The sequence below is a fragment of the Tachysurus fulvidraco genome, chromosome 24 (genome assembly GCF_022655615.1).
Source record: "Tachysurus fulvidraco isolate hzauxx_2018 chromosome 24, HZAU_PFXX_2.0, whole genome shotgun sequence".
Classification (NCBI taxonomy): Eukaryota; Metazoa; Chordata; class Actinopteri; order Siluriformes; family Bagridae; genus Tachysurus; species Tachysurus fulvidraco.
This window is the reverse complement of record NC_062541.1, coordinates 10,111,328-10,125,543: the sequence shown is the minus strand read 5'-3', so window position 1 is coordinate 10,125,543 and position 14,216 is coordinate 10,111,328. Positions and strand designations below refer to the sequence as shown.

The 14,216-nt window shown below is 38.6% G+C and overlaps 1 protein-coding gene across 2 annotated transcripts in view; it reads left to right on the top strand.

Moving 5' to 3' along the window:
- Positions 1–14,216, top strand: part of csmd2 (CUB and Sushi multiple domains 2) — a 288,152-nt gene that overhangs the window by 197,623 nt on the left and 76,313 nt on the right. For both annotated transcript variants that reach the window (XR_007139415.1, XM_047808186.1), the window contains exons 28-35: positions 488–626; positions 1,313–1,500; positions 4,368–4,562; positions 5,063–5,179; positions 6,119–6,232; positions 8,360–8,455; positions 10,037–10,240; positions 12,359–12,483. Coding sequence is in view for 1 of the 2 variants with exons in the window: in XM_047808186.1 (XP_047664142.1) it covers positions 488–626; positions 1,313–1,500; positions 4,368–4,562; positions 5,063–5,179; positions 6,119–6,232; positions 8,360–8,455; positions 10,037–10,240; positions 12,359–12,483 (1,178 nt within the window). In the remaining variant the exon portion in view is untranslated. The remainder of the gene's footprint in view (positions 1–487; positions 627–1,312; positions 1,501–4,367; positions 4,563–5,062; positions 5,180–6,118; positions 6,233–8,359; positions 8,456–10,036; positions 10,241–12,358; positions 12,484–14,216) is intronic.

Here is a 14,216-nt window from a genome sequence, read left to right as displayed (position 1 = left end):
TTTTTTTGTCAGTAAACCGATATTTGGAAAAACATTTCCAATGTTTAATTCTATTAACTAGCTAGCAATTGTTTCACTTCAGAAAGCTTCATTGGAAACTATCAGATAGTATCATGAGTGAAAATCAAGTATTTGGTTAAATCGTGTTTGCTTCTGCGAATTCTTAGTTTGTTCTTTGGAAAGTGGCAGTAATTAAGAGCATGTAATTAGCTGCCTTGTTGGATTAAAACCACATTGAGTTTACATGAAAGCTGAGTCACACCACAAACAAATCCAGGGGCATTTCTAAGGATTATATGTAAAAACCCAGCACCAGATGTCAACAGACATCAGCATGAATCCAGCCTGTAGACTCGATTCCTGTAGCTTTTAAACTCTCCAGGAGGCCAATGATCATTAATTGTTGTCTCAGTGCCTCTTTGTATTGATTGTTTGCAGTTTATCCTGAAATGAAAACACAGGTGCTTCTATGCTTCATATGTTCCAGCACCGTGTGGGGGGAACCTAACTGGACCAAGTGGGCTGATTTTGTCCCCTGAATACCCCGAGCCCTACCCTCATGGCAGGGAGTGTGACTGGACAGTCACTGTAACCCAAGACTACATCATCTCCCTCACTTTCAACCAGTACGCAAGTCTTTACTCTCCAACGGACATATTTAGAGTTAATATTTATCATAGTTATAAAATGTCAAGGATATTTCAGTATTTTTTATGATGTGAAAGATTTATTCGATGTGGGAAAAGTTTTCAAAGTCAGGTTACGTATGTGATCATATTGATTTTCTGTTTATACAAATCACATGTATCGAGTTCACATCTGTGAGGTTGCCAAATCTTTTCTTACATCTGAGATTTTGAATAACATCTAGACCACCAACACAAGCACTTACAAGCAATAAATAAATAAATAAATAAATAAATAAATAAATAAATAAATAAATAATAAGAGTCTAGTATATTAATGCACACATAATCTAAACAGTAAACACCACAAAGCAAATATGGTATCGATCTTGAAACATGTCACGGCTTTCATAAGTGTTATTCTGCAGCTTAGAAAATAGCACTTGATCTAGCACATCCTATTGTATTACATTTATCATCATCAATTGTGGGCAACACTATGAATGGTGCTTAAGCCTTACATTAGATCAGAGTTATGAATACAGATGTACTCATTTTCAATATTAAAATATGACTGCATGTGCTTAACTCTGAATATGGCCAATAATCATTCACAATGAACACAGACAACAAAATACTTAGCAAATAGTACGTTCAGGCTCATTCATTTTCCTGTCTTTGTTTAGCTTTAGCCTAGAGCCCAGCTATGACTTCCTGCACATATACGATGGACCTGACTCTCTCAGCCCGCTGTTGGGAAGCTTCTATGGTACTGATGTCCCAGACCGCATAGAGAGTAGCTCCAATAGACTTTTCCTGGCTTTCAGGAGCGATGCGTCGCTCAGCAGCAACGGCTTTGTCTTGCAGTACACAGGTAAGCACCAGCACTTCCTCCTGAAGCGAGCAATCAATTATTTAGAGGAGCCATGTGTTGGCACTCTGTTGTATTAAGCACTTGATTGAATTTGACTGTATTCTGTATGACATGGCTGATAAACTGATACAAATGATAAAGGGTAAAATAGCTATTAAATCCTGCTACGCCTTTTTACTATGCATCAAATTTGTTCATCTGCTTGTTTTGCATGAGTAAGAAGAAATATTATTGTGGTGTAAATTGATTTTCTTAACAAAAAGGCAATTTAAATGTACTTTTAATTTCCTTGTACTCCACTCCACACTCTATGTACAGTAATTAGCAACGTATAGGTATCAAGCATAACTGAAAATAAACAGAGGTGCTAGAATTGTACAGAAAAGCTCTAGCGCTCGTGCTAAAGCTGAGAGTTTGTCAGTTAGAATTTACCTTAAAATAAATGTGAACAAATGCTTGTTTGATGGCCCTCAGTGCTCCCAGTGATCATGATTCAGTTTGTCTTCTCATCGAGGTACAGTAGACCAGGAGAATGGATCTGTCCTCTGATGTGCCTTACATAAATTATCTCTGGTGACTGGAAGTGTAAAAAATCACACTCTCAGTGTTTGCTCTCGTTAAGTGTGTCAGAATATAATGATCTGAATAAAAGCTGTGGCTCTGGTACTTTGAAACCTTGTTGAGTTCTAAAATCTGATTGGTCAGAAGGTGTTGATTCATTTTCTAACATCAGCAGTAGTTTATTCATATTACAAGATTACTTTTTTTATGTTCTTGGTCTAATTTGGTATAATTTCTATAGCAACATCTTTCTGACAGAGTCTTGAATGAATGTATATTGTAGGCGCTCCACATACAGTATACTAAGAGTCATTACTCACAGAGGGCCGTGCTGTCAGGGGAGACATGCTGAATTTTTTTTTTGTTTGTTTTATTAGCTTCGTAAGAAAGAGAAAACATTAAAGCCGACGAGCAAATAACTGTTTATAGCTTCTTTACTCATACTGTATAAGTGATAATAGGAGCATCTTGTTCAGGAGACGTTACACGTAAATAAGTAAACGTTGCATAAGTAAAAATGAGTATAAAAGTACAGTTTCTTTTTTTGTTGGAAAATGTCATGGTGTAAATTATTAACTTTACCAGAATACTCTAAAGTCTTGGGTTTTGTATGTGTACGTATATGTGATATTTTTCCCTTTATTTAACTCATTCTACTAAAAGATGGTGCAATTTACTTTGGGCTTCTCTACTGTCCTATAAAATGATTCAACAGTACATTATTAGGAGCTGAATGAGATGGACACTGATGTAGGCATGGCTCCACATTCACTGTGAGAATATTTAACATTTTAACATCTCAATCTGTTGGACCAAATACACTCAGTTGTGCCACTTTAAATTTCCTGATCATTTCACTAATGAATTCTAATGAAGCGGTAACCTGGAAAACATGCACACTTTAGCTTGTTTGCTGATGGGCAGTTTCTTTCGCACAGTCATCTATGTCTGATTTGGTTTTGGCTCATGTCAGTCACCACTATTCAAGCCAGTGTTCTTGGATCAGGTTTTAGGCACTATCAGCAGCTTAACAGACCAATCGGATTTTCCCAAGCCCCCAGCTGGGTTTGATTGGCCTCTGAGGAGCAATATGGGGACTCGGCAAGGTTGACCGGTAGTTAAATAAACATACAGACACACAAAAACACACACAGTCACGACTACTCTATTACATCTCGGTGCTCACTGCCAGATCAAACACTTAGAATGCATAAGCACAAGCCAGCATACTGCCACAAACAGACACACACTGAGGCCCACACACATACACATACACACACACACACATACACAAACACATACACCTGTGCTACTCCTCAGGGCCAAGGCTGCAGTCCAGTCTTAATTACAGCCGAGCGCCAGGCTTTTGGTGTGGGAGTGCAGCGAGGCCAGGTGCTTGCTAATGTCAGCTGTCAGGCTGCAGGTTGTGTGTGCTTGGCCTCATGGAGCAGATTGCAGACCTGCGTCAGTGCTCCTCTCAGCCATGATGAGCACAAGCCTCTTTCTCTCACATACAGTAGCCTAGTGTGTATGAGTTAACCCGAGCTCCAGTTAAACAAAGACTCATCTTCTTATAGAAGTCTTACAGACAGCATATCAACACTATCAGTCGCACTTTCTTTCCACATGGGTACATGAAATGGCAATTGATTTCTCATTTAGTTTCAAATCTTCTCCTGCACTCAGGTGCATGTAACTCCAATCTGTGAGTGACTATTCTGTGTAGTCAGCAGGCCTTTGTCCAGCCTAGTGTCACTTTCAATCTCTCCTGTGTGTGCTTCAAGAACAAACGTGCCCCTCATCAGGATAGAGTGAAGGGGTGGGGGAATCAGAGCATAAAGAATGTCTCTAGGTTTGTTGCTGTGTGCGTGTGTGTGTGTGTGTGTGTGTGTGTGTGTGTGTGTGTGTGTGTGTGTGTGTGTGTGTGTGTGTGTGTGTGTGTGTGTGTGTGTGTGTGTGTGTGTGTGTGTGTGTGTCTGTGTGTCTGTGTGTGCGCGTAGATATGCGTGTGTACGTGAGTGTGTTGACTTGTTTTTTTTTTTTTCTTGTACACATAATTATGTGCACTTATTTATATAGAGAACATCTTGTTTGAATTAGGGCTCCTTTTCTTGGATAATGGACATAATTGTCCTGATTCTGACCTTTAAATGTTTTTGGACTTACTACTCCTTCAATACCGTTACAAGATCATTTTAATAAACAGTCATAAATCATCCACACTTACTCTTTCTGTCGGCTGCTAATGCACCTTAGTTTTTTTTTTTCACTTTGTCAATGTCTTTCCCATTTTAATTCTCGCACAGAGAATCCCAGAGAGTCCTGCTTCGAGCCAGGTCTTGTCCGGAACGGGACTCGAATTGGCACAGAGCTGAAGCTTGGTTCAACGGTCACCTACTACTGTGATAACGGCTATACGCTGGAGGGAGAAGCGGTCCTCACCTGTGTCATGGGGGCAGACAGCAAACCCACATGGAACAAACCAAAACCAGTTTGTATAGGTAACAATAATGCTCCACTCTACCTCTAACTTAGTCATTTTGAAGGAATGTAAAGTTAAATGAATGTTTCTTTGAAATGCTTAATATATAAAAAGAGTACAGATTAAAATAGTGACAGCACAAATATGTATTAAAAAATCTGTGTAATAAAATTGGATATACGCCAACTGGCTTGTAGATTGCATTGTCTTGTGCACTGTTTCCTTGGAGAGAGGGAACGACATGTCTAGTCCATAGAGACTCTTAGAAAACATTGCAATTTCACTTTGGCAAACACTGGGGACATCCACAAGAGCAGCTCTGCAATCAGACAAGGAAAGTAAGATCAGCGGAATGAAGAAGACGTAGAGAGGAGATGGGGAAGACAGAAAATTAGTGTTTAATACGCTCTCTCTCTCTCTCTCTCTCTCTCTCTCTCTCTCTCTCTCTCTCTCTCTCTCTCTCTCTCTCTCTCTCTACCTCTCTCACTCTTTTTCATTCTCTGTCGGTCTCTGTCACAGCTCTGTGTGGTGGCCAGTACTCTGGGCTGGAGGGAGTTGTGCTCTCACCTGGATATCCTGGAAACTACAGTGGTGGGAGAACATGTCTCTACTCAGTGCTTGTGCCCAATGATTATGGTAAGCATCAACATTCAATCTAAGGTGGATGCACTTTACCCCTGCTAATACAGCAGTGATTAGCCTAGATTAGCCTATAGCCTAGATTAGCCTATATGACTTCCTGTTTTAATTTCTTTCTGCCATTATGTGCCAAGTAGTGTTACAGTTCTAATTTTTTTTTGTCTTTTCATTTCATTTAAATCTGTTGAACATTTGAATATCATAGTATCATTGAATAGTGTGTGTTACAAATAACACTCTAAGAAAAAAGAATTCAACAACGTCAGAGTACACGAGTTCGTGCTAGAGATAGTTAACAATGAAAACAGCTCATTGTCTCATTAAACACTCTTTAGTCAGTCTTTATTGAGCTTTCTATAATTCAGGCCTGACGTTTCTATAAGTTGTACATTTGCTTTAACATTGAAAACGACCTGCATGACTGAAATCCTTCATAGACATATTGTACCATACAGATTTGCTGGCTGTTTCTCCCTCCCTCTGTCTGATGAAGAGAGTAAATGAGAACTCAGTAGCTGCTGGAGGCTTTGTGAATTCAGCCATAGCTCATTTCACACCAGCAGGTGCTACTTGACCACATGATGCTGTTGTCTCTGTCATAAAAGGTAGAGGTCATTTGGGCAATTCAGAGAACCCTGCGGCATCACACCATCTTTGGAATGAAACAGGAACATATTTTCGGCTGGCTTAGGCACCCCCTGGAAACAGAGATAGTTAAGGCACATTTGTGAATATGTTCTAACAGCTTTGAACAACCAAAAAAGAGGAAAAGGTGTCTTGTCACAATCTGGGTGTCTTTATACTGTATATATATATATATATATATTTATGGTTTGTTGGGTTGTAGAGTTGATTTCTGAGGTCTGTTTAAGTGCTTGTGTCAAAAAATGTGATTTCTTTCTTCTTTCTCTCCTCGTCAAATTTTTCTCCCGATAGTGGTCTTCAGCCAGTTTGCCTTCTTCCAGACGGCTCTGAACGACGTGGTGGAGGTTTACGATGGTCCAACACAACATGCCCGGGTCTTGAGCTCTCTCTCAGGGTCTCACTCAGGTCAGCGCACTACAGTACCTCTTCCACACAATATGGTACAATCCATTTCCTGTACTATGACATTTAGCAGATGCCCTTATCCAGAGAGATGTACAAAAGTACGTTGAAGTCTCTATTAATTAACAGTATTTCACTGTGGTTTACTAGGCTACAGACAAAATACCATCAACCTAACTAAACTTTAATCCTTTCCTTTTTAATATACACATTAACCGAACAGAGAAAGTAAGCACTAGTTTAAGACTTCAAGACTTTCAGGTCTTCACCTGCTGTTTTAACATAGCCAGTGATTATATTTTAGAGAGTGTACGTACGTCAGTAAAAACAAAGTTTAAAGTAAGAGACATTTCATAAGCTCGTGTATATTACATAGATCCATAAAAGCTTGTTGGTGTTTTCAACAGTTGCTATTTGATATAAACACCAACAGCCTGTTAAACTTCGCTCTCTGCCTCTTTTTACCAGCAGCAATAACTGTGTGCAAATTCTTAATTATTGGAGTGCACTGTAGCCGAAAGGAGGAAAACACTGAGTTTCTGTATTTAACATAACAGACTTAATGACTCATAAAGGCAGAGTTAAGCAGGCAGAGTTAAATGCAGAAAGCTTTTAGTTTGTAAGAAAAAAAGTCCTCTCTGACAGTACCTTGTTAGCGTCAACGCCGACACGCTTAGTGCATTCAAGCGGTTTTCATCTTGAGATTTCTGCTGGTCCCTGGTGACACGTCTCCTGTGCGCATAGTTTTCCTGCTGGACCTCCTGCAATCTATTGTGCATAGATTATAATAAAGAACACTGCCTGCTTGTTCACAAAGGACGCTTAGGTTAGAAACCACATTCTGCCAACGAACTTGAGTTGAATACAGTTTAAGTGAAAGGATGCTGAAAATTTGCTAGTCTATCATGCATGGTAAACAAAGTATTGTTTGGGCTGCTGGTGAAGAAAATAATTTCTGGCAGCTTATGTATGTTGTCGAATATCACAAAAAAAAAAAAAATCAAACGCTTCCATCAGTGAGTCTATTTCTGCAGTCACTTGTCAGACAGCTTGACATGCTTAGAACAAAGTATGAAACACTACGCATTGTATTTCTCAACATACTACACTTTCTGATTTAAATATGAAGTACCTACAGGAAGTAGCCATCATCCAAGATGGCATCACTGTCTAGCTATTAAAGTTCTTCATACAAAGTATTTCAGTGTCAATCCAGTATTGCAACAGCAGTGCCAATAATAATACGACAGCGGAAATAAGCTGCAGGTGTAAATAAATAAGCAGCCAGGGCTTCCCTACACATCGCTGCCGTCCAGATTATTAGCTGCCACCCTGACAGCTGCTCATAGCTCCATGTTCTAATAACTACCCAGCATGCCCCAGGCTCAGGTGATGGTGCTGGTGTAACCCGGCACATGCCATGACTGTACATGGTGCGTCATATTCTCATCTGTGATCTACCTGCCAATGCTAAATCTGGGCTCAGCAAAATTCCCACCAAGCCCCAGGGAACTGTGGGTAGACACTGATTCTCTGTTCACCCATCTCATGCTCACACACACGCACTGGGTAGATACACAGGTAGAGCAGAGAGAGTACGGATGAAAGGGTGTAAGGATGAAAGATGTAATGCATAAATTTGTGTCCAAAAAGATTTCCTCAGCCACAGAAAATTGATTTCATGGCAAGGAGAAATTAACTGTCGGTAGCTGAAGGCAAGGTCTGTTAGAGATATGAAAATACTACAGAGAGAAGGTGATGTGTTTACCCTTGCCTAATAATCAGAATTATTATTGTCTATGGTTTTCTGGCTTCACATTGCTTTCTTTTACTTCCTCCATCAAATTATAGCTTCCTGTAAAACTGAATAAATGGCATGAAAAAGTTGTACAGCGATTTCACAACACTGTCAGTTTTGTTTTCTGATACAGTATGTTTAATCAAATGTAAGCAAAATGTGTAGTAGTTAGGGGTTGTGACTGAATTGGGGCCAAAAAAGTGTTGGATAAAATGACTTAATTGTATTTTAGGTATTGAAAGAACCATAAAATATAGCTCACTAAAATAAGATATATTTACTTTTTAACCTGGCTATATTAAATAATAAAAAATGACCACTTCTTATTGCAGGTGAGTCCCTGCCACTGGCCACCTCCAACCAGATCCTCATCCGCTTCACCTCTAAAGGACACTCCTCGTCCAGAGGCTTTCACCTCGTCTACCAAGGTACTCATGACACCTTTGACCGCCGTGCATGTTGCTGCTTTATCTACCTAGCCGCTCTACCACACAGAGACTGGATAGTCTCATCACTATCCATTTTTAGGACTGCAGGCCACAAAGTGAGGGGGGAAAAGCTGAATAATTTAAACATGCTTTCACACACACACACACACACACACACACACACACACACACACACACACACACACACACACACACACACACACACACACACACACACATTAACAAATGACACACTGAATGTAGTGGTTGCTTTGGGGCTTCCCTCACAGCATGGGTTCACAATCTTTCTAAGTCTTTAACAGATGACCTGGCTTTTACAGTCTGAGGTGGCATTAGTGTAGTTTCTCTTCCTCACAGTGCTTCAGCCCTGCATCTTCATATACTACATCACATTTTACATCATCGCTTAGTCTGTTAGTATACACACACATGAAATATATAAAATATAAAGAGCAATTAATATAGTCATAATATATCATTAATCATTATATTATATCATTAATATATCATAGTCTTTAGCCACATATCTTGTGTGATGCACTGTATATCAGTATGTAAATCCATATGCATATAAATATATTTCGATAAAATGTTATAGTCGTTCAGATATATGCAGATTAAAAGTTGATCATTTTAGGTATTATTATTATTATTATTATTATTATTATTATTATTATTATTATTATTATTATTATTATTATATAAAGAATAAAACACAATAATTTGCCAAAGATAACAGGTTTAATTTGTTAGGGATAAAGGTATTAGCGGAACAGTATTTCTTTCTTTCAATGATGTTTAATATATTTCAGGACATCTGTAAAACAGGTTTTTGTTAGAAGATCTAGTATAACAGAAATAAATAGAACAGAAATAAGCAGTATTTTACTCAAAATCCTCTTGTTTAGGCAAAAACATGTTACCGTGAAGCCAGAAAGAATAAAATCTGCTGTTCTGAAAAAATATCCTGTGTGAAAATACTAAAATTAAAGTACTTACAGTACCTGTGACTGCTAAAATCTAAAGACACCGGAGACTCTTTTCACCGGAGAAACTGCTAAGTAAGCATCTCCTCACACACAAAAAAAACAATAATTACACCATTTTTTTAAACTCAGTTTATGTGGAGCATCCAAAAAAAAGTCCCTGCGTGTGCTGTTACTATATAAATTAAAACAGATTAGAATGAATTTGCATTCCTTTAAACCGCTGTGAGTTTCTGCCAGCACTACTGTCAAAACTGCTGTTACAGAAAATGAATAACACTGCCTGTCCAATCAGAGCGAAGAATTCAGAATCGGAACGATATGTAAGATAAAATTTGAAGATCAAGGGTCCGAGGAAAAAATCCAGCCAAAAATGACCAAGTACTGTTGCAAATACAAAGTTTATTACCCAAAAAAGCAACAATGGCAATTTTGGTCAGTAAAATTTAATTTAAAGCTGTGGGTCATAGACTTTTATTTGTCTGTTTGTTTGTTTGTTTGTTTGTTTGTTTATGCCACATACATTTCTCATCATGGTATCACAAGCTGCACAATGTTCTCGTGTTTCTTTTAGCCGTCCCAAGAACCAGTGCCACTCAGTGCAGCTCGGTTCCAGAGCCAAGGCACGGGAGACGCACAGGAAACAACTTTGCTGTAGGAGCTGTGGTACGATTCGAATGTAACGCAGGCTACGTGCTGGAAGGCCCCAGTGCCATCGATTGCCTGACAGTACCTAATGCCCTGGCACAGTGGAACAACACCATCCCCAGCTGTATAGGTGAGAAAACACCCCTGGGGCTGGCAGTGGTTTCATCCTGACTGCACACATGTTCTGCCCCAGGCAATAGCACTCAGAGTTAGGAGTCTTGCTGAGTGTCCAGTATATCTTGTCTGTTGAAAAAGCTGTGTCATATTTAATGTACAATTTTGACATCCTTTGCATTTAGAAATTCTGTGATTTTTGTCAGTATAAAATTCTCAACAAGTCTAATATACTATGCAGTACTTTCAGGTTGTGTCCATGTTACTGTCACAGGGTCAGTAATAATTTTAAGCACATATTATTGCAACATTTTTGTTTGCCCTTCATATTCTAGCATCTGGCTTTGAAGCTTACAATAAATATTACCATAGAGGAAAAACACAGGTCACCATGGAGTCCTTGTCTCTTTTAAATGTTAGATAACAACAGATGTTGTGGATTAACCAAACAGGACAAAGAGGCATCTCTACTATGTTGCTCACACTAGTGTCATGTAGTCATTTACAAAAACTACTTTATAAGTTTGTGCTTTTGGAGAATAAATAGTTTGGATTTGGATTTGCAATTTAATTTGTTACATCATTATAAAAACCAGCACAGGACCAACAAAATTGGCATTTCTGGTTCCATTCTGCTTGCTGTGTCAGTTACAGTAGGCACAATTAATCCATTGGTTTTTGGTGGTCTCTTCCACTACCTAGAGCACTACCACTAATACTACTCCATAACAATCCACAGATTTTTACTTTCAGTCATTTGGGCAAATTATTTATGTGTAAATACATTAAAGTTAATTGATTTGAACTCATCCAGCAGATCCACATGATCGAGTAAAATCAACACAGTTAGCTTTTGTACCCCCATGATTTGATCACATATTTTCAAATCTCTTTATGAAACCGAACTACGATCTGGCACGTGAGCTGAGAGCCCACGACCACTAGTGAACATCCGCATTACCACTGCTCTGTTCTAATTGGTTTATTTGATATAAAATGAATTGTAATTAGTTTACATTAGTACTACATTAATTTGTCATGCTAACTCTATACTGTATATCAGAATCTAGTAATTAGAAACTTGCTTAAGTTTAGTACAGTATATGCAATGATATCACAATTTGTTAAGAAATGTCATTTGTTTTATTATTATTTTTTTTTAATCTAATGCACTAGTTTAACACAATACTCAAAATAACAGTATGCAATGTGTTCCATTTAGCATGCAGTTTATACCTTTAACATTTTATGTTATATGATAATAAATAAAGAATGACTAATAAATAATAGATCAAATAGAAAACATACAACACATGCCATGCGGAAATCAATCGGAACGATATTAATGCACTTTGAATGAATTAATTATTCGATCAACCTTCTTAATAAGTCTGTTTTAAAAAAGTGTCTTAGCAGTTGCCATAACCGAATAATTTAAACAGTTGCACTGCCATTGCAGCATCATGCATTATTTAATGTCCTCATCATAATCTCATCTTAATAATGAGGTTACCACTGAGCAAATGTTAGAATCACACGGAATAGTGGGAAATTTCTGTCTGTAACTTACTGTAAACTCCATTTTCCTTGCATTAATACTTCATGTTCTAAACTATAGCAAAAAACAAACAAAAGTGCATTCGATATCTTGCATTTTTGGTTCTGTGTGTGTGTGTGTGTGTGTGTGTGTGTGTGTGTGTGTGTGTGTGTGTGTGTGTGTGTGTGTGTGTGTGTGTGTGTGTGTGTGAATTTGAAATGGTCCACTGTAGCTGGCACACTTCTCATCTGTGGCGCTCTGGGAAAAGAGCGATGGCAAATAGGCTGGAGGGTTCTCCTCCTGAGAGGGGCCTGTCTCACACACCTTCCCCTGCCTGCCTAACAAGCTTGCCATGGCCTCCAGCACTATACACACACTTCCAGACACACATACATACACACACGACGGTACAGGTGCCGCTGCAGGTACACTGTGCACTACTCTGCACACACAGTCATAACACTGATACTACAGATGCTTACCTGTGCGCTCCACTGCAGTTGCCAGATGTTTTGCCATGGGATCTCCAGCAGAGAAGCCAGTACCTGTGTGTTATTTCTACGTTTACTTATAATGACTTTTTTTGTTGTATTTCAGTTCCCTGTGGGGGAAATCTGACCCAGCGTACAGGCACCATTCTGTCTCCTGGTTACCCTGAGCCCTATCTGAACAGCTTGAGCTGTGTGTGGAAAATCACTGTCCCCGAGGGATCGGGGATACAGGTACATCCCTTTACAAAGAACAATACGTCCCAAGCTTTCAATCAAAAAAAAAAGGAAATGAGATCTTGTCAGACTCAGATATTAGTAATTTTTCAGCTTTGGGTGTGAAAGATGTCGTAGTCCATTTTGATTTGGCCGTACCTTATCAAGCCTGTCTACTCGGCAGCCATCTTGGCAGTGCTCCCAAGCACTTATTTCTAGTCATATAAGACCAGGCTCCTATCTGCTTTAAAGCTGAGAGACCTCTAAATCTGCAGCCTATAGTGTAAATAATAAATATGCTCTACACGACTCTAGTAACCCAAAACATATTTTTCACGTTGCTTAGACTCTGTGTATGTGCATAACAAGCAGGGCAAATACTTGATGGCACTTGATTAAGAGCTAAGTGTGTCATTAAACAAGAAAGTAGGCTGAATCCCAAATGGTATCCTGCTCCATGCACATACTGTACAGTGTGTTCACTACCCAGTGCAACAAAATGGCTTCTACAACCAATGTAGTGCACTACGGTCATTAAGAAGCCACGGAGGATGTGCAGTAACCGCATTGAGTTAATTATCATTTCTATTACAATTTACAAATATTTGTAAACAATTACAAGACTGCAAATGTTAGTGAACAAAGACTGAATGATGTGTCTCCAATTAGTGTCTGTATTTGTATCTGTTTAGAACACATTACCTATTTAATCAGAGTAATGTATTTATACTTTATTACATAGGACTAAAAAGTGACTAAAAGCCTAAAACCAGGGTTTACTGAGGCACAGATTACTAACACGTATGTAAACTAGACCAGCTAATGAAAGTTAGTTAGCAAACACTAGCCTATGCTAATTCTAATTTCTTTTACCAGTTAAAGCTCACCCTGAGTTTGTGAAGCAACTTTGTCTGTTTTAGTCCTTTTATTCACAAAGTTATAAACAAATATATAGAAATATCTAACGCTAGAACAGTGATTATAATTACTTTGTCTAGCCCAGATTTAGAAACACCACAGAGTATCTCATATGCTGGTAGCGTTCATCAGTGTCCAAAATGTCTATCAGTTGTTTCTCTTCATGAAGGACTGTTTTCAATGGCCTTTTCGAGTAAATGCTTTGACCCTGGAAGTGGCTGTCATGGTCATTTCCGTACTTGAAGTGGCAATTCAGAATGGACTGCAGCTACAGAAACAATAAATATATTTGTCTCCATTTAGTAATTTCACACTGAGTGCAATGCCATATTTCTGTTTTTTGTTGTTGTTGTTGTTTTTGTTTTTTGGGTTTTTTTTTTATCAGTTTTCTTTTTACTTCACTGCAAGTTATGAAAGTGTAAAATCTCACAGACGAGGTACAGATGTCCTTCATTCTAGGATTTCAACCAGTATCTCTAAAGCCCTTAATTCCTGCCGTCATGCTTCATAAGTCTGTCCAATATTGCCTCTGTGGCACCTTCAGTTTGGCTATAAAGTGTTTTTTGATCTTTCTTTGCAGCCTAGCCAACACATTTATCCCCTCCACAAAACATTTACCCCCTTGCCTGGATTATCTATAATGTGCAACACTGTTACTTGCTCATCTTCGTCACATACTGATGTCCATAAGAGAAAACAAACTCCAGCTACTGTTGGTTTGGTGGATATTTGCTCCAGTACTGTGTGGGGGGTGGTAAAGGCACATTTTTCATTTACACACCATCAACGTATAACAGCAGCCCTTAAGGTTCAGTTATGTACCTATTTATTAA